This window comes from Hipposideros armiger, unplaced genomic scaffold (assembly GCF_001890085.2).
Source record: "Hipposideros armiger isolate ML-2016 unplaced genomic scaffold, ASM189008v1 scaffold_43, whole genome shotgun sequence".
NCBI classification, from domain to species: Eukaryota; Metazoa; Chordata; class Mammalia; order Chiroptera; family Hipposideridae; genus Hipposideros; species Hipposideros armiger.
In genome coordinates this window covers 1,611,470-1,633,384 of record NW_017731393.1, presented here as the reverse complement: position 1 = coordinate 1,633,384, position 21,915 = coordinate 1,611,470, and the positions used below count along the sequence as shown (strand labels likewise).

Sequence of the window (21,915 nt, the reverse complement as noted above, 5' to 3'; positions counted from 1 at the left end):
GGGATTATTTTTACCTTTTAGTTATTAGGGATAATGATGCTATAAACACGTGTGTACAAGTTTCTTTGTAGACATAGTTTTCATTTCTCTTGAGCATATACCTAGGAATGAAATGGCAGCGTCATAGGTAATTCTCTATTTCACTTATTTGAGGTACCACCAAACTTGTCCACAGCAGCTGCACCATTTGATGTCCTACCGTGTACAAGAGTCCCTGTGTCTTCACACCCTTGCCAACACTTATTTTCCATTTTTTATTACGGCTGTCGTAATGGGTGTGAAGTGGTACCTTAGTGACCAGTGCTGTTCAGCATCTTTCCATGTGCTTGTGGCCATTTGTATGCCTTCTTTGGAGAATTGTCTATTCAAGTTCTTTGCCCATTGTTAAATTGTTTGTCGTTTTGTGGTTGCTTTTTAATTTTTAATTTTGAAAGTACTACTTTTAAAATAGTGGACTTCTCTATCTTCCCACTTTAAATAATCCATGAGTGATTGCTTTATGGATTATTATTGCCAGCTATTGCCTGCTACCATGGCCGTTCTTCATTCTGTCTGCAAGGAGAAAGGGTAGAGTTGTTGCCTTCACCCCTTTTTCTGGTCTGTTGGTGTTTTAGTGTGGGTTTATTTAAAGACTGAGTATTCATGTTTATTTAGGTGAGGTTTTTCCCCCCCTCATTGTACTATACTTACTAAACAGTTTAAGACAAAAATGCCCTTTTTTTTAATAGAGTAATACAGCATCTGGCGGAATGACTCGGCGGAATACTTACGTTTGCAGTGAAAGAGCTACAACGGATAGACACTCAGTAATTCCTAATGGCAGAGAGAACAGGTATGAAATTCTGTCTGTTTTCAAGAAAGTTTGTTTTTCCCAAGATAAATGGAAGCATATTGTTTACTTCTCAGTTTTTATAATCAAATTTTAAATAATACTGGTAAGTATTCTCTAACAGTAAATTATATTTGAATGCGAGTTTGTAGTGAGGTAGTAAAATCCCAAATTCCTCTCATTGTCCAGAGCTCATCCTCCTGGCTGGCCGTATATAATGATTGAAAGGGTCGCGTTTAACCAGGGAACTTTCCCAGAGGAGATAGATAGTTAAGATAATGGTTTCATTGTAGAACAGTGAATAGGGAAGTTGAGATTATTTTGTGTAGTCAATACCTCAAACAGAGGCTGATAAGGGGAAGGATGAGGATGTGAGGCAGGGAGCCACGCTCCTAGGGGACAGAAATCACCAGGTGGGGTGGGTGAGCCTTCAGTGGTCAGTAGTTTGCCAAAGAAGCCAGGTGGCCGAGTCGTAACAGAGTCTCTACCTTGAAGGATGCACACATGAGAGTTCCAAAGAAATGGAGCGTGTAGCAGTCTTCTGAGTGATTTTAATCTGGTGGAGAGGCAGGCTTACATAGGATAAGCATGATTTAATATACTAACAAAGTAATATGTCAATAGGAAGAGAGTTGTATTTTGCAAACAGCTTTCTTGGGGCTACAAAATAAATAAGTAGTCAGAAAAGTGGGATCAAGTGGGTCCAGAGACCATGGGGTAAAGTTAGTTTGCGGGGAGAGAGAGAAGAGAAGTTGGAGTGTTAGAGTGGTTATATTCTGTATAGAACACATTTCCCAAGCTGCCGTGGATTTTCCTTCTTTCTTTTTGGAAGAGTCGTGTATAAACAATTCCGAGTGGTGAGAATAAGTCAAAGTGAGCAGATAAGGTTCTGGAGTAGAAATCCAGAAAATAAGTTTACTTCGTCTGCCATTGTCCCCTGACCTCTTAACTTAAACATTATTTGGTCATGTCACATTGACATGTCTAGCATCAAAATTCGTTCTTTTTGTTTGTTTGTTTGTTTTTCTGAGATTTACTTTCTGCAATTGCCTTGTTTCCTGTAGATCTCATTAGTCAAATACAGTGCTTGATCCCTAACTTCTATGATTGACTAAGAGTCTTCTTTCCTCCTTCATCCTTAAGACCACACTACAGTATATATCATTCCTTCTTCCATAGACCACTTAAATTTGAATTGATATGAAGGTAAAAGTTTGTGATGTAAGATTATATTGGTAATTCAGTGGAGTTTTAGAAATTTTTACATTTCAGTCTTCTCTTTTTTGATTCCTATGTGTGTGCTTATTTTAACATTGTCTTTTCCATTGTGATTAAAAACTGTTCCTAACTTGTGTAGCAACTGGACTAGGTAGCTTACAAATAATGTTGATAAATTTATTTCTTAATAGTCTGTTCTCTGATAAATTTTCTTTTATTAACTTAACATTTTCAAATCTATCAAATTTCTTCTAGTTCAAAGTGATTTAATAGATGATATCAGTAGAAGATTTAATTAAACAGATGTTTCCAATATGTTATGGATTTTAGTATAAAGAACTAGGAAAATGTTGTTTCATAACCCTTCCTCTTTTTACAAATTCTTCCAAATTGTTGAACTATTCTATCAGATTCCTTTTGAACTTTAGAGTGTACAGTTCTCTGAGGTACAGACAGACTTTTTAAGAGGCTGTTAAGACCAAGGTCTGCACCCCCCCTTTGTGTTTGTGTGTTCACACGCTCTTCTAATTCCCCTTTCCCACAATTACTCAGTTCACTCTGTGGAAACAGTTCTAAGAATTCCGAACCTCTGTGGAGTCATTACCTGTGTGTGTGCTCCCTGGAGATACTTCCTCATTGGGGTTGACCCTTCCTTATCCTGGCCTGGGCCTTGTTGCTTCTGTTAGCATCAGTCATTTAAACGCTTTGTTTTTGAAAGTGTTGTCTTTATTTTTAACCAAACAGCCTCAGTGCCAAACGACACAAGATCGGGCCCGTAATTTTAATAATATCTGGATACTCTCTCTTTCTGTCTTACAAGTGAATGGAAAGTGGATTTCCAATAATGTAGAAAATTATTGGAAGTTTGAGCGCCAAACTCTAGTGGTCATATTTTTTACTTTCAGTTAAGGTATTAAATGCGACAAATTTCTCACCCTTCAAATAGGGGCCTGAGTCGTAAATTAGATGCACTGAGTCCTCTCTGTGCACAGATGGCTTCCTAGGCAGATCGTAGCTTTTCCCTCTCTCACATATGTATCTTACTGCTTGACTAAAATGCTGGTGAGCTACGGAATGCCGGGATCTGTGCTAACATCTGAAAGAAGGACGTTCATTTTCATTTTTAGCCTTGACTATGTTGAACTTCTTTCTTACACATGTGAGTGTTTATACTGACTTTCAACATGAGAATGATCATGACTAATAAAAACTGTATGAACTTTTAAACCAAGGGCTATATGCATGTCTTAAACAAGCTCTTCAGTTGTCTTCAGCATTCTAGTCTGAACATGGGATGATGTTGCAAAGCCTCCCTCTTGCCATAGACAATATAATTGGTTTTAATGGGGTTTTTTTTTAAGATTTTTTTTTTTTAAAGATTTTTATTGGGGAATTGGGGAAAGGGGAACAGACAAGTTGCTGTCGTTTTGTTCTTCAGTCTAGCTGTGGAGGACATTGCTTCACTGGCCCAAGTTGGCACTATCATTGCACTCTTCCCGGGCGAGGCAGATCAGTCGCCGGCTTCTGGACAGCTGCTCCCGGCGGCTGCTAGCCAGCTCCACTGCAGCCTACGCCGTCGCTGGCGACTCATGGCAGCCCAGCTCCAGGTTGAGCTGTTGTTCAGCATCTTAGCTGTGGAGGGCAATGTCACCGGCCCTCATATGTGGGATCCGAACCGGGGCCCTCTGGGGTCCCAAGCCAGCTCTTAACCAATGCGCCACTCAGCCGGCCCTTAATAGTTTTTTCATTTTGAAATTTATTTTGTTTGTTGATTCTTACTGTGCAATCTTTCTGTTTTATCAGCTTTTCCGTGAAATAAAGCTAGTCAGTCACTGGTATCTAAGGCAGGGGAGGCATAACCAATTGCTGCTTTGACACGAGCAGTTTTCTAAGTAAGACTTGTTTTGAAACCAGGCATGCTGAGGTCCAGCCTACTTTCTGCTGTAATCCTGCTGTTATAATGATTCTGCCTTCTTCAGGTGAAAATGGCCCGATTCCAGCACTGACTATGGGTCAGTAGAAGCTGGGCATGAGAAGGTGTAATTACACCCCCAGTGTGTGGTCCTGTGAGTCACGTAGGTCCATGGCGAGTCTCCACCACTTAGCACTGGCACCGCTCCGCACACACTGGCTTTTATTATTGATGATGAACTGTTAGATGTGATGGGAGGAATTGTCTTAGTTTACACCAACTATACCTAGCCTTTCTGCTAGTATTGTCGCTAACCAACCCACATAACATGGACACGCTGTCCTGCTTTTTTCATATGCTTTTAGATCCCCATAAGAGACTGTTGAAAATAGTAGTAGTTATGTCACTCACAATAACAAAGCACAACAGAACTTTTCAAAGAAGTTTGAGGTATTTGATATCACAGGTAAATTCCTAAAATTGTAAAGTGGCTGCTACTTTACCCAACTATCCATTTGTCTTACAGCAAGGCTTGATCAGTTACCACATGTATCTTTTGGATTATATTTTTAATTCTGCTTCTGCCCCAATCACTGATGTATTTTGAATCAGCAACCAAAACGTTTCATACCAGAATGTTCTGATCTGGGATAGATGTCATATCAAACAAATTGAAAATACCTGTCCACTAGTAACCATAGTAGAATAGAGTTTAAAATTTTTTAAAAATCAGACATAAATGCAAAGCGGCTAGGAAGAGTGAAAGGAACTTCACACAACTTGAATTTTCAGAAACACCTTGCTATTTCTGTTAAGGTTTAAAACATGGTTCTTCCTTGTTCATATTAAAAATGGAATGCAGCTGCTCTTTTGGTCTGTACGTTGTTGTAGGCTGGTCTGTGGACTAGGACCATCGTCTTTTAACACTTTTGGGGACAATTTTTGTCCAGCTTTCACAGCAGCCAGCTCGAGGAGCTCTTAGTATTATGCGGCTGCTGTGATGTTGAGGTGGTCTCTTGTCAGCAGGACCATTGTGAGTTTGACTGTGCAAACGACATCAGCAGGCATTTACTGAACTCACTGTTTCCTAAACCAAGGGGTGCAGCCTGCTGTGGAAGGCAGAACACACCTGTTCTGGTACGCACCTGTTAACTCCCAGTGCGGCACGGATCCAGTTTCTAAAGAACTGATTCATGTACTTGCCTTTAAGATCAATATGTCAAAACATTTAGTAATTTCTAATGAAAATACCATTTACACTTCTTTTTTAGAAAGGCCTCTGAAGAGGGTCCGATTAGTGCACAGCATCTGTCCAGACACTTGCCATGCTTCTGTGCCCTGAGACCTTGGCTCACTGTCCAGCCAGGGAGTGCTGTGCCTCATGGGGAATGGAACGGGCGTCTTCTTGCTCGTTAGGCCAACTAAAAGCCCTCTCCTTCTCCAGAGTCGATGGGACCATTTATATTCTCCAGGGAAGAAGCCAAACAAGCCCTGCCTCCCTTGCCCTCCTTCCCCTGCCTTGCTTAATGCATCCGTTGATCCCAGCTTCTAATGTGGACAAGAGAATCTCAGCAGCTGGCTGGGGGATAAAGTATGTTGACCCTTGCCCTGCCCTGAACAGATACTAGAGCACAAGAGACTTGTAGTTATCTATAACTTATTAAAAATAAAATTACATGCATATGTATGGCTGTATGAATGGGGAACAACTAAGCATTTCTTCAGATAGTTAGATCAGTTAAGACTCTGTGTGGCAGGTGACAGACAGAAGCTCAGTCCAAATAAGCTGAAATTAATGGCACCCATGAGTTCCTACAACCAGAAGTCCAGGGAGAGTCTGGTGCAGCTCCCAGTTCTGCTTCCTCTGTGGTAGGTCCCTGGCTGGGCCCTGCAGCATCACACTTAACATTGCCCCATGCTCAGCTCTGCTCACAAGCCCCATGCTGTTTTCTCCATCCCCTTTGGTCTGGCTCTAAACCTGTCCCTGGTCAGGGTGGCTGGGAAAGTCCGGGGTGGAGCCCGAGACATGTAGGACCCAGGAGCCTGCTTCCCCCAAAGTAGGACTCAAGTGTTGTTGCCACAAGGAAAGCGTGAGTGTCACATGGCCAAGACAGAAAACTGAATCTCCTTTTATCTTTATAAGACATTTGCTTTCAGTTCTTCTGTGACTGGTAGAGCCACTCTGCCAAGTCAGAAGGCAGGATCTTAAACAAAAATTTAGGGATAAACACATCTTGCTGAGCAGTTTATTATAAAGACACACCTTCCTTCCCCCGACACCTTAACCCAGGACCATCAAAATTTCAGTGGTCATTTCATTCTCTTACCTTTTCAGTTAGGAGAGTGCTCACTGAGCACTTGCTCAGTCTGAGGCTTTCTACTGACCCTGGGGACACCTTAATGCGAGTGCAGGCCTTGCTTTCAGGGTGCTCAAGCTGGGAAGGGTCACCAAGCCCCAGTGGTGCGTGAAGGCCGGTGTGCACTAAGTTCACAGGAGATGAGACTCACTCCTGAGAGGGACTTCATGGAGGGGGTGTCCTGGGTTGGATTTTGATGGAAATGGAAAGATGCCAGCTCTCAGGCTCAGAGATCTGTTGCTCCTGCAGGAGTTCCTTGACCTGATGCGACCAAGGGACTGCACACCGTCCGAGGGTCAGAGTTCTGGGAGCTAACGATAGAGGGTGAATCCTGGACAGATGGCAGGGCCTGCTGTGGGTGCCTAAGGGCGCGGCTTGGGGAGGAGTTTGATCTGCACCCAAAGATGCAGTGCGCTTTTAAAAGGTCACGAGTGCCAGGGTCAGGCTTGTATTTTCTGAAGCTCACATTTTGTGGTGGACAGATTGGAAGGTGTGCAGGCGAAGGCCAGAGACCAGTGCAGACAGGTGCTGAGGGAGGTGAGGCTCTGCTCTGGGCCCCGGGGAGGCATGCAGAGGATGGGGCTGGCTGCAGCACTGGGAAGCTGACACCACCCAACAAGAGGGAAGGCAGCTCTGGATGTGGGGCAGGAGGGAAAGAGCCTGGTGGTATCTAGGGTGCAGGCTTCAAACGGATTTCTACAGAAAGACACTGAAGGAGTATGGCCAGCATTCTAAATCCTGGTTATCCTTAAAGGAAAGAAACTGCCCCCTTGGAATTCCGAGGACACGGTGACCGAGCTGGAATTAAGGAATGGCGAGGTCATGGTGAGACTCCCTAGGTGGTTTTGTCCTGTGGCTGTCTGTGCCAGGTGCAACTGCAGCCACTTCTGTCACTCTTTCTCTGTCTCTAAACGGTTAATTAGCTTGTTATTTTTACCACCTTGAAAAAGGGCTCTGTTGACCCCTTAGGAATTTTGACTTGTTCATAAAGAAGTGACTGTCCTTTGAGTAGAAAGACTCTTAGCTCTATTTAAACAACGTAGGACACCTGGACAAGTAACAGCTAGACGCTGTGCCTGTCACTTTACTGGTCCATTTTAAGTTGTCATGGTGCTTTGAGAACAGGTCAGCAGCAGAGTGTTCATGTCCACATAGCTCGACTTGACCACTTCGGTTTGAAGGGAGACATTGCCCCTCTCACATAAATATTCAGACATGTAAGGTGTTTTCTTTTTTTTAAAGCTAATAAACTTAAAAATGCTGGGTTTTTTTTAAAAAGCAGCTACAGGTTAGCAGTTGCTCGAGAATCCCCAAAACGAGTTTAAGAGATTTTGTAGTTTGACAGAAATGAGCTGGTCTGGGAGGAAGATATGTGCTTTACGCGGCAGGTTGCTCGTTTTGTCACTGGTCCATCATACTGTTGTTTCTGCCTCTGCCCGAACCCAACCCCTCCCAGCCTGACAGAAGTGTCCGCTCATGCAGCTAGCCCTGCCTCAGTTTGTACCATATCTTCCACCTGTCGGCTGAGACATCCGAAGTCGATGTCCATGCCAGCCTCTGGGCACCCCAAGACCCCTTCAATAGACAGTGACGGAGATAACTTCACGGCTGTGTAAGAAAAACGCCATTCCTTGTATAACTGATGTGCAACCCCTGCTTCTTAATTTCATGCCGTGGATTTGCTGGTCCCAGATTTGTCACAGTTGTCCACAGTGTCCTGCTTCCTGTGTGTGCTCTGGTCACGCACATCCTGTGTCATGGTGTCTGTGCTCATCACGTGCGCCCTCGTGCCTTTGCACACTAGAGGGTGTGAGATGGCCCTCTTATCCACATTGCCGTCAGCATGTGGAGTTTACAGTGTTTATGCCATTCGTGTGCTTCCAGAAGTTTTCAATTGCCTATTCGTCAGTTTCACCTGCATAGCCTTTGGTTTTTTTATGCTGGCGAGATTCTCTGCATGTGAGCAATTTGAGAGGGAAGCAAAGGAAAAAGCTTGGGTTAGCCATTCTTTGTCTTAGAATTTCCCTGCACTAATTTTGTCCTTGAAAATATGTCTGTACTATTCCCTTAAACTCCATGAGGCTTTGTTTCATTATATATTATCCCTCTGGTCCCCTTTCCCATTTAACTCACCTTTGGCTCCTAAGTCCTGTGAAACACCCCTTGGATCTGGATTTATTAAAACTGATTTTCTCCAGTGTATATAAAAGGTATATTGTGACTGTAAGGTTTTGTGTGCCCTGTTTGCCCCAAAGCCAGGGCTTGTGAACAGAGATGTAAAACTGTGTTTTCTGGTCTCCTAGCACTATTCCTGATCAGAGAACCCCAGTTGCTTCCACACACAGTATTAGCAGTGCAACCACCCCGGATCGAATCCGCTTCCCCAGAGGCACTGCCAGTCGTAGCACTTTCCACGGCCAGCCCCGGGAGCGGCGGACCGCCACCTACAATGGCCCGCCCGCCTCGCCCAGCCTGTCCCACGAAGCCACGCCACTGTCACAGACCCGAAGCCGAGGCTCCACTAATCTTTTCAGTAAATTAACCTCAAAACTCACCAGGAGGTAAGTGCCAGGTGGTGCTGGTTGTTGGGAGCAAAAGGGGAAATGTCTTCTCTGTGTGTGAAGCCACTGCTGGCTGCTTTTTGTCTTTAGCTCATGTTTTTCTGGTTCGTATGTCTAACTTTATACTTTAAAATCCTGTAGGAGAGAAATTACAGAGCTCAGATCCTTCGCGACTGTAAAAGTTCTCCAGCAGTTGGGAGACGGTGACGGTTCTTGAATTCCTGATCCTTTGGGTCACACATCTGTCCACACAGATGTTCACTGCGGTTTAGCGGAACCCTGGATCCAGTGTAGGCAGGGGCTGGCGCCCCGTAAGCAGTCCTGAGGGGGCAGGGGCGGTGCGGTCACTTCTGGACACAGGAGAGAGACACAGTCCATCTCTCATTTCATTTCACTGTCATTGAGGAGCATTACGTTTCTTAGTCTGAATCTTGGAATTGTTCTCTCTGTTGGTCTCAAGTTACAGTGAGAACAAGGTAACTTTCTTAAATGGTATCGTTGTGGGGATAAAATCCCTGCTTTATTCTCAGGAAGAAGCTAGCATCTGGTCCTGTATAACCCTTCATGTGTCCAGGAGCCTGTCATTTGGGGCCTTGGGAAATCCCTGGAAATCTCACTGGGGCCCTTGAGGCCTTTTAACTTTATTTCCATAATCTAGCTGGAGGTTGCAAAAGCCTAAAAACATGGCTGCTACAGAAGAAAAAAGGTACCAGTCTGCCCCCTCAGCAGATAGTCAGAGGCACCTTTAGCCAGCACCACACCCAGGCAGCCTGAACCAGGAAGCTGTAGTTCAGCCTCGCAGTGGATTAGCATGGCCGAGGTGTCCGGCAGGCCTGCCTGTCACAGACCCTCAGTCATCATCTCACACACAGCACGATGGTGGTTCTGTCTGCAGGGGTTGACGCCCCTCCCTCTGGCCCATCAGCCTGCTGTGTTTCGTGCCATCTTCATTATTCAGCCTATAAGCTAAAGACCATTTTTCAGTCTCCTTAATTCCTCCAGTAATTTTATTTTCGATCAATCATCTAAAATTTAGACGGGTTGCATTAAATTCTTTCCCCAGATGATCTGTGTGTTGTTAGGACGTGAAGGCCAGATCAAGGAGGACTTCTGATATCTGTTAGCCTTGACTAGAGGTCAGAGCAGTCAGAAGGCTCCAGGCTTCTTAGTCCCTTCACAGCCGCTCTGCTGAGACACCTTTTCCAGATTGGCAGAAGAGCAGAGTGGCCTGCAGGGTCTGGCCAGGTTTGAGCTCGGTGACCCCAGAAGAATTTACTCCTTCCTTTCAGGGTCAGCCCATGGCCTATCCTGGGCCTTCCTGGGGACTAGTCCCAAAGGGAATCTGCCTCTGAACTTGGGTGGTAGGACATGGAACCAGCTGTCATTCAGTAACGCTGCTGAACATCAGTGTGTTTTGCCCTTTGAGCCCCAAGCACAGGGGGACGTGCAGTAATCAGGTCTGGTTACAGCAGTCAGCTTTGTGTTTATCGTGGGCTCGTCATTAAAATCCTTGAATTTATTTGTCTCCTTTGTGCTCTTTTTTTTTTGGTCATCTTGATACTATCATTGATAAAAATAATATCACCTGCCATTTATTGAATGCTTGCTATATGCTAAGTAGATATCTGCAGAATTCTAGGTGAACTCATTTTGCATATATAAGCATGTATGGACACACACACACACACACACATACACATACATACACACACACACACACGCCATCACTCCATCTTCACAGTCTACCCTGTGGAGTAGATATAGAAGACACTGGAGATGAGGCTCAGAGAGATTAAGGCACATGTTTAAGATCCTACAGCAAAAACCTGAGCCAGGCTTGTGACTCCAGAAAAGACCCTGAAGCCACTATATCATGCTCCCCATGGAGAACTGTAAAGGACTGCTGCAGGCAAGGTGCCTTTCCCTCGTTCTCTAAGTAAATTTGTTTCCTGTGTTTGAATTGAAATTGGAGACTGAGGTTTTTTGTTAAAGAAATTCTAGGGCGTCATCTTATTTTATAGTTTTTGGACAGTTTCCACCCCCACATTTTTCAGAAAGGTAGTCTTCTATTTGTTAGCTTCAGGGTCTGAGGTCTGTCGTCTCCCCTGGTCCTGTGCTTCCCATGTAGTTAGTTCATTCCTAAGAACAGAGTCCTTGCCACCGTAGTCAGTGTCAGCTTATTATCCTCCCCCAGCATGAACTGCTAGGGTTACAGCTCTAGTCCCTGAAGGGCTCAGGTGCACGCACTTCGAGTCTGCACGGAGACCTGCCGCGGCTTGGTGGGAAGAGCTGGCACCAGAGGACCTGCACTCTGCTCCCAGCTCTGCCCTGGATGCCGTGCATTTGGAGCAGCCGTGGGCTCTGCAATCTCTGAGGCCCCTTGCAGTCAGAGCAGCGTCCTACAGCTGCCTGCTTTTCTCACCTCAAGGGGTTCGTGGGGGAGACTCAAAAGGCAGCCCAGCCTTGTGGTCCTTGATAGGAACCCTGACTTCGCAGGCAGAAAATTCAGAACTGAAAATGTATTTTAAGGACCTTTTAATCAGTGTTCAGTTAGAATAAGTTTCTGAAGAATACTGCCTTATATTTACGTAGGACTTAATTATTTACAAAATACGTTCAATGCATGACCTCTGCTGTGTGTACCTTGCTGTGGACCACTGTTGATTCATGGTGAAGCAAGTGGCTGGTGGTTACCAGAGCAGTTAGATATTTTTTATTTATTTATTTATTTATTTTTTTAAGCTGAGCCATCCTGCCACCGGTTGGCAGCTCAGCAGCAGCTCAGCTCGGGCCGTGAATCAAACCAGGGACCCTGTTGCTCAGAGCTCAAACTCTTGAGCGAGCTCTTAACCAACTGAGCCACTCGGCCGGCCCTAGATACTTTTTAAATTGGTCAGAATCTGAAGCAATGCCAAAGTTATCCCAAATTAGGGGAAAAAGTCCAGGGATTCGTTTAATTCAGTCAGTCAGCAAACAATACGCATTCCTCCGGTGTTCAGCCACAGAGCTGGGCTTTAGAGATAGCTTGACAGGCCCAGCCCACACTTGCCCAGGCACGCTGATCACATGGTCATACAAGCCTGATCCAGAGTTTGGGATTTCTTTTGTCACATTCTGTTCAGTACAACTTACGCATCTTCTTAAATTTTTTGAACAAGCTGAGTCACTTCTTTTAAATACAACTCTCAGTTTATTACATAAAACATAAAAATGAAACCCTCGCTGTTCTCTCTTGTCATTTAATTTTCATTCATTTCAGTATCAAAAACTCTGAAACGCCTACTTTATTTTAAACCCCAATAACGATTTTTGTTTGTTTGTTTGTTTTTTCCTTAAAAAGTGACTTTTATCATACCACTATTAACAGTCTGTTAATGTTCAAATCTTCCCGAAGTAAGTAATGATTGTCTTAAATGGTTAAACATTTATAATGAAATTTTTAATGTTCCTGTATAAGAAGGTGAGATTTCTCATAAGATAGTCTGAAGAAGATTGAGGAATGTTATTACTTGTTTGTTGCACATGACTTAAGTCATTTCTTTAACACAAGATGTTGACTTTTATTATCTCGAAGTAGATCCATCTGAAGGGCCTTCAACAAATCCCATTCCAGCTAATGTCAGTGTTTACTGCTAAATCTTTGCTTCAAGTACAGACTTTTTAATATTTCTAATTACAAGGTCACATAACTCAGTTTACTCTGTAATTTACTTTCTCAACAAATGTCACTGTTTCATTGTTCATTGGACAGAAGAGGCGCCCTGTTTTATTTGTCATTTTTCTTTCTATAATTGACTAGATTTTCTATTTCATTTGTACAAATCATTTTTGTTAATTTCTTTTTTTGGCTTAATTTCTTTTAGAAACATGTCATTCAGGTTTATCAAAAGGTAGGATTTATATATACACATTTTTTTTTTTCAATCCTCACTCCAAAATGGCTCTTGCAATTAACATGAGGTTTGGCTTTCTAGCCCTGTTTTTTTTGTTTTGTTTTGTTTGTTCCCTTAAAACTAAACTTTCTGCTGAGAACTAAATACTTATTTCTTTGAAAGTAAACTGTGGAAAGAAATAGATTAACTCTGTCAGGCATTTTTAAAGGCACTGTGGCACCCACGTAACATGAGGCCTACGCATGCTCTGTGCATTTTCTTTCCTTGGTAGAATTATTTAGCATCCAAATAATTCTGTCTTCATACTAATAACACTTAGCATGCTTCTGTTTGAAGAATGAGGTGTGCAGTAATATTATGTACATTTAGTGGTTAGCCTCAAGCATGCAGAAGGTAAGTGGTAAGGATGTTGTCCTTTTTTCATTGAATTAGCAAAAAGCTTTAAAATGTCAGAAATTAGCTCATATTCTGATACTGGAAACGAGCATAAAATTCAAACCTTACAGCCTCATTTGGTTTGGATTTTTCAGAAATTAAGATGAGGGCAGCAGCATAGCTGCAATGTGTTCATATTTCCAGAGTTGAAGAGTAAATAGTATTCTAAAAGCCACTTTCCACCAACCACTGAAGAAAGCATCTCATTGTTTCTACGTAAAGCACTGTAGTAAATGCTGTTGCTACTAGATGACTTTATTTTTTGATGACAGTCAAGAGACCAAAACTGTCACTGCCTGTGTTGGAATGCACACGTATGAGGCAGAGAATCTGCCACTGAGGCCACACACCGTGCCTGCGCCCCTCCGCTCACTGGACCGTCAGTCAGGCTGTACGGCTTCTGATGACGAAAGCAGTGGGCGCTGAGAGGCCTTGTTAACGGGAGCTGCAGCACGAACTGGGAAGGCTGCTTTCTTCCTGAGGGAAATGCCCCTCCCCGATTAGATTGTAATTGATCTTCCCACTTGCCAGATTTTTCCTTGGGCAGAAAAATGTGTAACAGTGTAGAATTCAACTGGTAAATCCGTTTCCCTTTAACTGGGAAGTGATTAAACCGGGTCCGAATAACGAGTGGAAGGTGCGGCGTGCTGGCTTCCAGAACCGGGCAGGCAAGTCTGTGGCATGTGTGACCCCGGCCGGCCGCAGGGACGCGCCGAGGAGAGTGGCCCCTGGCTGGGTCACCACTGACAGAGTTACTGAGCAGCACTGAGGACCCAGAGGGCTCTGGACCTGTTCGTTTTATGACGTTTGTGTTTGTGTACGGGCGGTCGTGTACTGGTGTGTAAGATCTCTCTTCTCTTTCCCACTTCTCTGTGCTTCTACCTTCTGTTCGTTGAGGCTTCCAACTGAATATGAGAGGAACGGGAGATATGAGGGCTCAAGGTGAGGGAACGATTTTTTAAATACATTTTAAAGGTCTATACCTCATTTCTGCTGGGGTAGGATTGCTGCATGGGGTCCGCACACGCGGACCGGGAAGCATGTGCGCCCTGCTGCCACCTGCCGGCGGGCCCGGCCCACGCCCCGCGCTGCGCCGCGGCCCGGAGGCCACATGAGGGCGCCGCGCGGCCCGCCGGTGAAAGCCTGGTCCCAACCCCTGCCCTGACCTTGGGTTAAAATACCGCCCCTGCTGCCTGGGCCCTAAGGACCTGAAATGAGGTCTGGGAGTTGATAGGACTCGACGCCTCGATGACTCCTAGTACAGTTGTAGTCTCGAGTGAAAGAATAGTTTTTAAAAGAACACTTGATGTATTCGAGTGTTTTCCTTTTACATTTTGTGTCACTGTTTTGCATGGATGTGGGGGAGGGAGAACCACCGGACAGGCTCAGGATTCGCCATAGTTGGAGATGTCTCCCCGTGCCCTTTCATAGCAGTCACCACATGCGGTTTCCGGCCCTTGTGAACCTGGTGACTCTCCTGGTCTTTCTAAAGCACGGCTCTGATCATGTGACTTTTGTGAATGCCAACCTGCAGCGGCCCCATTGCCTGACCCATCATGTCCACGTGAGGCCCTGTGTGGCCTCAGCAGCCCCAGCGCCCTGCAAGTTGAGGCAGAATGTTGGGGTGAGAGCCTGACAGTAGTCCAGCCCGAACCTGCCCGTTCCAGCCTTCAGCAGGCGCTTGCCTCCACAAGCTTGTCTCCCCCTTCATACCAGGAAAGGAACTGGGCCTGCCCCTGGTGTGGTGAGGACCGTGCACTGGGCTTGCCCACACAGTGCGCAGTCTGTCGGGGTGACACTGCCCTCAGTCCCTGTCCATTTGTAAGCTGATCACATCAGCCCCAAACACATTCTTACATTCCAGACCTCCAGGCCTTTGCTGACACTCTGGCTCCCCCAAACCCTCTGGTGGTGATGAAACCCATGGACTCTTCAGAGCTCTTCTCAGATGCCCCCACCCCCTTTCCTGGAAGCCATTTCCTGCCTGTCCTGTGCTGCCTTCCCCTTGCACCCCTCCCTGAGGAGGGCTCCACCTCTCCCCTGAGACCCTCGGTGGGCCTGCCCCACCTTTCCTGTGCTGCTGCTGTTTCCTTAGAGACAGTCGTTCCCTTCTCTAACCCCAGCCTAGTTTCAGAGCTTTGGCTCCTTTTTATAACGTATTTAGTATCTAACACAGCATTTTATACATAGGAAACTTCCGGTTAATTTTGGAAGGTGTGAACCCAGTCGAATATTCTAGTGGTTTGGCACCAGGGAGAACTGCATGCATGATAAAACCTATATGCTTTGTGAGTCCACACAGTTCGCATTCACACAGATTGTTTCAGCAGTCAGCAGCAAACAAGCCTTAACATTTTATTTTTCAATTTAAGTATTAGATAATGTCGTCTAAGAATTCTTTTTAACTGAAACTAGAAGTTTAGGTTAACAAAATAGACCAAATATCAAGGTGGTTGCAGGGGACTGAGAGAATGCTCACACACACACACACACACACACACACACACACACACACACACAAAGCTGTACATTTAGCATCTGGGGCCGTTAGCAGGAAAAACAGTTTTAAACTGTGTTGAATCACTGGTTATCCCCAGTAACAGCTAAGGTGGAGGTTGTGAAACATTGAATTCCAAGGGGCCTGTGGGGACCTGGAGGCTCCTTTGCTGCCTCTGCCCCCGCCCGCACCCCCCCCCCAGCCTGGAGGGGAGGGGAGAGCTGGGCCCTTGGAGATGCGCTCAGCACACTCTCTACTTTGCCTGATTTGCGAGGATTGTTTAACAGATTATTTTCTTAATTTTAGTAAAGTAAGTACATGGCTAGTGAAGATTTTATAGCCAGGTAGATTTTCTGCATGTGTGGCTTATGATTTTGGTGGGGTGGAGGGAGATAGATGAATACTTAGAAAAGCAGAGATAACCGCATGGGAGCTGCGCCAGGAAAATGTGGAGGTGGGCTCTGGTGCTGGGTTGGAGAGTCGGTCGTGAACTAGCTAGAGTAGAGAAGGCTGGCTGTCCTGTGCAGTTAAAAATAAACCTGCCACTGTGCATTTCAGTCGCAACGTATCTGCTGAGCAAAAGGATGACAGCAAAGAAGCAAAGCCTCGTTCCCTGCGCTTTACCTGGAGCATGAAAACCACTAGTTCCATGGACCCTGGTGACATGATGCGGGAAATCCGCAAAGTGCTGGACGCCAATAACTGCGACTATGAGCAGAGAGAGCGCTTCCTCCTCTTCTGTGTCCACGGCGATGGGCACGCAGAGAACCTCGTGCAGTGGGAGATGGAGGTGTGCAAGCTGCCAAGACTGTCTCTGAATGGGGTCCGGTTCAAGCGGATCTCAGGGACATCCATAGCTTTCAAAAATATTGCTTCCAAAATTGCCAATGAGCTAAAGCTGTAACCCAGTAATTATGGTGTAAATTAAGTAGCCGTTTTCCTGAACACTGATGGAAATGTATAGAATAATATTTAGGCAATAACGTCTGCATCTTCTAAATCATGATATTAAACTAAGGAGAGCACGCCTGGGAGCGAAAGCTGGCCTTTTTTCTACGAATGCACTACATTAAAGATGTGTGACACGTGTGCCCTCTGTCTTATTTCCATTGCCCTGACAGCGTGTGACATCCTTCTCCGTGTGCGTCCTGTCTGTGGGTGTGAGTGGTCCATACGGAAGCATCTCCTGACTTACCCTGGCAGCCAGAGTTGTTACGAGTACCTCTGTGGGAGATCATTTGGTGCTAAAACGTTAAAATTGCCAAGGAGGAAAATATTGAATTACTACTAAGAATTAACCTTAAGACTAGTTGATAATGATTACAGGTTTACAGTTCATGCCTATGGTTTTGTGTTTGTTGTTTTGTGTTTTTTTAGTGCAAAAGGTTTAAATTTATAGTTGTGAACATTGCTTGTGTGTGTTTTTCTAAGTAGATTCACAAGATAATTAAAAGTTCACTTTTTCTCAGTAAAATCTCAAATTGTCTCCTAGTACTGTATTTAAGACTCAGATTAAGGCAGTGACTAAAAGTATGGTTTTTGCCTTCACCACCAAGCTGAGCAGAAGCAGCTGAGAAGTGTATGAAGGCCTGGGGCCACTTCATCCTTAGCGTGGCTCCTGACATTTTGTGATTACTAGCATCTTTTTTCCCCAAAGGCACTAAAGAGAGAAGACGGCCCTCCTGGTGACCTGAGAAGGAAGGGCCCGGGAGTGGCTGGCAGCCTAAGCCTCGGAGCCCCTGTGCGGGTCGTGACGGTTCGGGGTTGGTTCTCCATGAAGTATGTGATTTTCCTCTCCTTTTTTTGTGACTGAGTCCATGAATCTGACCTAAGCTTTTTTCCAGCAACTGCTCGGTTGGTGAGGGGACAGTGAACTCACAGTCAGTTTGATGCTTTACTCTCACAAGGAAATTGTCACACTGATTGGTACACTGTTTGGTTGTAGGTTTGTTATTGGTCAAAGTAGGAAAGTTTGGACAGTCACTCTGTCACAAACCCTTAATGCCTGCCACTGGCAAGGCACTGTCCTTGGTGTTTGGGATCCCTAGTCTCAGCTTGCGCTTTAATGGGACGGCAGACCAGCAATAAGCAGTCGAGTACCTGCTATGGGACAAAGTGGTGAATGCCATGAACAATCGCAGCACACGATGAGGCGGTCCAGAGGTCCAGAGGTCCTGGGGTTCGGGCAGTGCGTGCTCAGCGGGGTGAGGGGTGGGAGGAGGGTGCTGGAGCAGAGACTGGGCTATGAGGACGGCAGCAGGCGGGAGCCGGCAGCCCGAGTGGACCTGTGTGCTGCCGCGGAGGAGAGGTAGGCCACCTGGGCCTCGGAGGTGGTTGCCTGTGTGGTCTGAGGTGGGAGCTCCTGGGGCTTTCAAACAGAAGAGCGCTGCAGGGTTCAAAGCGCCCTCTAGGCCTGTGTTGTGAATTTGCCCAGGGGGCCAGAAGAGGCCAGGAGAACCTGGGGGCAGTTGGCGATTAGGGAAGAGAAGCTGGCCGCGAGCGCAGTTGGCTTCTGGGTGTGTTTTGATGTAAGTCAGCAGCATTTGCTCCTGAGACGGAGACGGGTGAGGGAGAAAAAGCCGAGGACAACGACGACGTTTGGCCTGAGCAGCAGAAAGGATGGGGCTGCTGGGGGTGGGGGGGGCATGAGAGCACATTTAGGCATCAGGTGGGGACTGGGGAGGGGACACCCCGAGCAGAGGCCAAGGGGAAGAGGTGGAGCCCAGGCCTGCGGGCAGGGGAAAATGGGAGGGCCGCATGCCCTGAGCACATCATTTTCACCTTACTGAAACTTCAGGACCTTCTTCGTTAAATAGCTGACTGAATAGGTCCCCTCCCGCTCCTTTAGGCAGTGGGGGCGTTTGCTTCCCCCAGACCCGGCCATTCAGCACAAGCTCTCCCATAGAGTACCGCGGGGTGGCCCTGGGGAAGGTTGCCGAGATGGTGGGAGCTCCAGCAAGCACCGGTGTGGCCGAGGCCCAGCCCCTTGTTGTCTTTACGCCAGGGACCCGTCGCAGATTGTTTTTCTTGTTTACGTTCTCCAGGACAAATGGAGCACTAGAAGTTAAATTACTTTTAAGAGAAATTAGTTTGCCACGTGCTTTGATGAAATGGCCATTGTTTATGCTGACAGGAATGTTCATGTTATTTTCAATTGAATATTTGTCATAAGCATCGTCTGCATTTTAATATGTTACTGATCCAGTGAGAAGTGAGCGTGAGACTGTAAGTCCTGTGTTCACCCACAGAAGTTGTCTGAGTGGGTCCCATTTAAAGGCTCTGTTGACTTGATTTTGGTGGTATTATAGGAAGTCAGGTAGTGTTGCCTTTCCTGGGGTAAAAATGTGAAATGACATCCGTCACTAAGGGGCCCAGACCCTTCCTTTAGATACTGCATTCTCAGGATACGGCGTTTTTATTCTGCATACAACGAATTTTGAAAGGAAATACTCTAGACTTCTTAAGAAGCAAAGACAAAGCCACAGGTTTCCTTCAGCCACTCCCCTGGAACCCCGTGAGGTGAGGTGACACACCAGACGGGTGGTGCTATTGGTTTTCTTTGCCCGCCAAGCAGAATTGCCCTCCAGAAAATAAGGTTAACATTGAACTCATCTGGATTGAGCAGATCAGAGGACCCAAGACCACATTTCTTAGTGGCAGGCCCAGCCCTCAGGCTGCCCTTCCCTGTCTCAGCAGAAAGACCTTTCAGAGAACTGAGGAACCGGAACTGATGTTCAGAAAGCACAGCTGTGATTGGTTCACAGCACAGGTTTCTCCAGAAGCCTAGAGAACAATATCTACAAGAAAACCCTCCCTGCGCGTGCAACATGCGCTACCGTTGCCGTGGAAACCATCCCTGAAATACGGTCCTGGCAGTTCTGCTCAGGAAGTGATGCGCGGTGACCTTGGGCACCCCGCCCCCCCCCACACACACACACACACATACAGTGCCCAGAGGGAGACCAGGGGTGCCAAGGTGGGTCTGCGAGGAGCAGGCCAGGGTGTCAGAGGTATCAGGAGTGAGGAGGGGCTTAGAATTTTCCTTTTGGGGGATTTTTGGGTTTGATTTTGTTTAATTGCTAATTTGCCCTGAGATCCTTTAATGGGGGGAGCAGTGTGAAGTGGAGGACATGTTTTGCCGGTGTCACTGTCCCTGAGAGTAGAACCTGGCATCCTCCCCAGTCAGCAAGCAGGACAGAGTCCAGCAGCTTTGTAAACGGGTTTTGGTGTGCCCCTTTGAGAGACCAGGACCCAGGCAGAGGTGACACTTCTTCAGGCGCTGCTCGCTGTGTGGTGTGGCCGTGTGGCAGCCAGGCCACGGTGAGATTCAGGGTGACAAGTGTCACAGCAGCGTGATCTTCAGAGTCAGAGCTCAAGTGGGGCACCTGGGCCTCTGTGTGTCCCCAGGGTGGGAAATCCCGAGATGAGAAGCAATGGAAGGGACCGGGTGGGGAGGGTTGGGGGTATGGCGGGGGCTGAGACCTCTCTTCATGTTGGGACCACACCCTCAGGGAGGAAGCCAGCTTGCATGGGTGACTGGGAGCAGGAAGGATAGCGGAGTGGACGCTGAGGAGGTCTGGGTGAGCTCAGGTAGGAAAGCTCTGCCAAGCAGTGTGTCCCCAGCTAAGTGAGGTGCTGAGCCTGTCCCCATCCGTCACTGCTGCAGGCTGGGTTTCATTCCAGGACCTCCGACCCACTGTGCCCCGCGTCAGAGCCCTGTTTAAAGGCGCAGTAGGCAGGACGGCCCAGTGGGTGGGTGCACGCGCTTGACCTAGGCAGCCTGGCTCCCTGACTTCAGCTTCGTGACCTCGGTTTCCTCCTCTAGAAAGTCAGCGTGGTGGTGATAATGCCTCGCTCTGGGCCGTTGGCAGAGTCCAAACGGCAGGTGCAGAGCACCTGGCAGGTGTCTGTGCACGACAGCTTGCACAGCACAGGCCTCGTTAAACCAGCACATGCTACCCCTCTCCTCTCCGCTGCCAGCTTACCCAGGCCTCAGAAGTCCTGGAGCAGCGGGCTCTCGGGAGAGGACAGACACTGCCCTCCCAGCAGAGACTTGAGAAGGAAATCCCCCGTTTCTCAAGTGTCAGCTCTGGCCTTGGAGCCTGCTGAGAGGAAAGCTGTCGGCCTGCGCTGCCACCTTCCTGGCCCCAGGCCTCTGCCAGTGTTCCCAGAGGACAGGGAAAGGCAGCGCAGCAGAGGCTGATGGCGCCCTCTTCCCCCTGAAAGAGGCCTTCCCGGGCCGTCACTTTAAAATCGTGTCCAGCCCTCGGGCTCGCCCAGCTCTGCCCTCTCGGCCTGCTGCCCCCATGACGTTAATAGCCAACGTCGTTTACACTTACCTTGTCTCTTGTGTCTGCCCTCCCTTTCTTACTATCGGGTCATCGGGAAAGTCATGACGCATGTTTGCATTGAAGAACATGGAAAAATACATCATGACTTTCCCGACGACCCGATAGAATGTGAGCCCCGTGGGACAAGGATCTTTGTCTTTTTTCCTGTATCCCAAGTACCTAGAATAGTGCCTGGTACGTAGTACAGAATAAATATTCATATAATAATAATAATAATAATAATACAGCATGGGCTAGAGATATCTAGAAAGCACAAAGCAGCTTTCGTGGCTTCCGTCAGAACTGTTAACAGGTCCAGCTGGTCTCCAGCAGCCCTGAGCCCTTCCTGCTTTAGAGCCGAGGCTCCCAGGTGTTGCCCCATGGGGGCCAGTGTGCCCCTGCTTGCACCAGCTGCCTGCACTGTGGGTGCCCATATTGTGCCATTAAGCTCAGCTGGGGGCAGATGTGCATGACCATGGGCGAGTGCTGTGAAGGGACGGGAGTGGGTCCTGCCTCGGACGACATTTGCCGTCGGGTGAGGAATCACTTGGCTCTGCCTTAACCTGTGTCCCGTGTCGCAGTCAGTGTAGTGTTCGGATTTCAGTCTGTTAAAAGAATAGTGCGTGGGGCTTGGCAGCAAGGAGAGCTGGTGTACAGTCAGAAGGTCAGAGTCGTGTGGGTGTGGACAGTAGCCCTCGCCTCTGCATGCTGTGTCACGGGCACCTAACCGAAGGTGAGACCTGCTTCGTGGCACCTGCACATGTGCGCCTCCCGCCAGAGACAGGGAAGCCGGCAGGGCAGGGTAACCTCCACTCGCCAAGAGGACCTGAAGGCAGGAAAACGGGGCCACGCCGTGCACTTCTGTCACCACTGGCTTTGGTTT

General features: G+C 47.0%; 1 protein-coding gene across 13 annotated transcripts in view; it reads left to right on the top strand.

Annotated features, from left to right (window-relative positions):
* Positions 1–16,729, top strand: part of MARK3 (microtubule affinity regulating kinase 3) — an 89,586-nt gene extending 72,857 nt beyond the window's left edge. For 3 of the 13 annotated variants that reach the window (XM_019639312.1, XM_019639307.1, XM_019639304.1), the window contains 6 exons: positions 729–832; positions 7,773–7,928; positions 8,620–8,877; positions 12,741–12,767; positions 14,103–14,147; positions 16,261–16,729. In XM_019639312.1, the coding sequence (XP_019494857.1) occupies positions 729–832; positions 7,773–7,928; positions 8,620–8,877; positions 12,741–12,767; positions 14,103–14,147; positions 16,261–16,606 (936 nt within the window). In that variant the 3' untranslated portion in view covers positions 16,607–16,729. Of the gene's footprint in view, positions 1–728; positions 833–7,772; positions 7,929–8,619; positions 8,878–9,018; positions 11,652–12,740; positions 12,768–14,102; positions 14,148–16,260 lie in introns of those variants that run through there. The other 10 variants (XM_019639314.1, XM_019639310.1, XM_019639316.1 and 7 more) reach the window with 8 other exon arrangements.
* Positions 16,730–21,915: the final 5,186 nt, after the last annotated feature.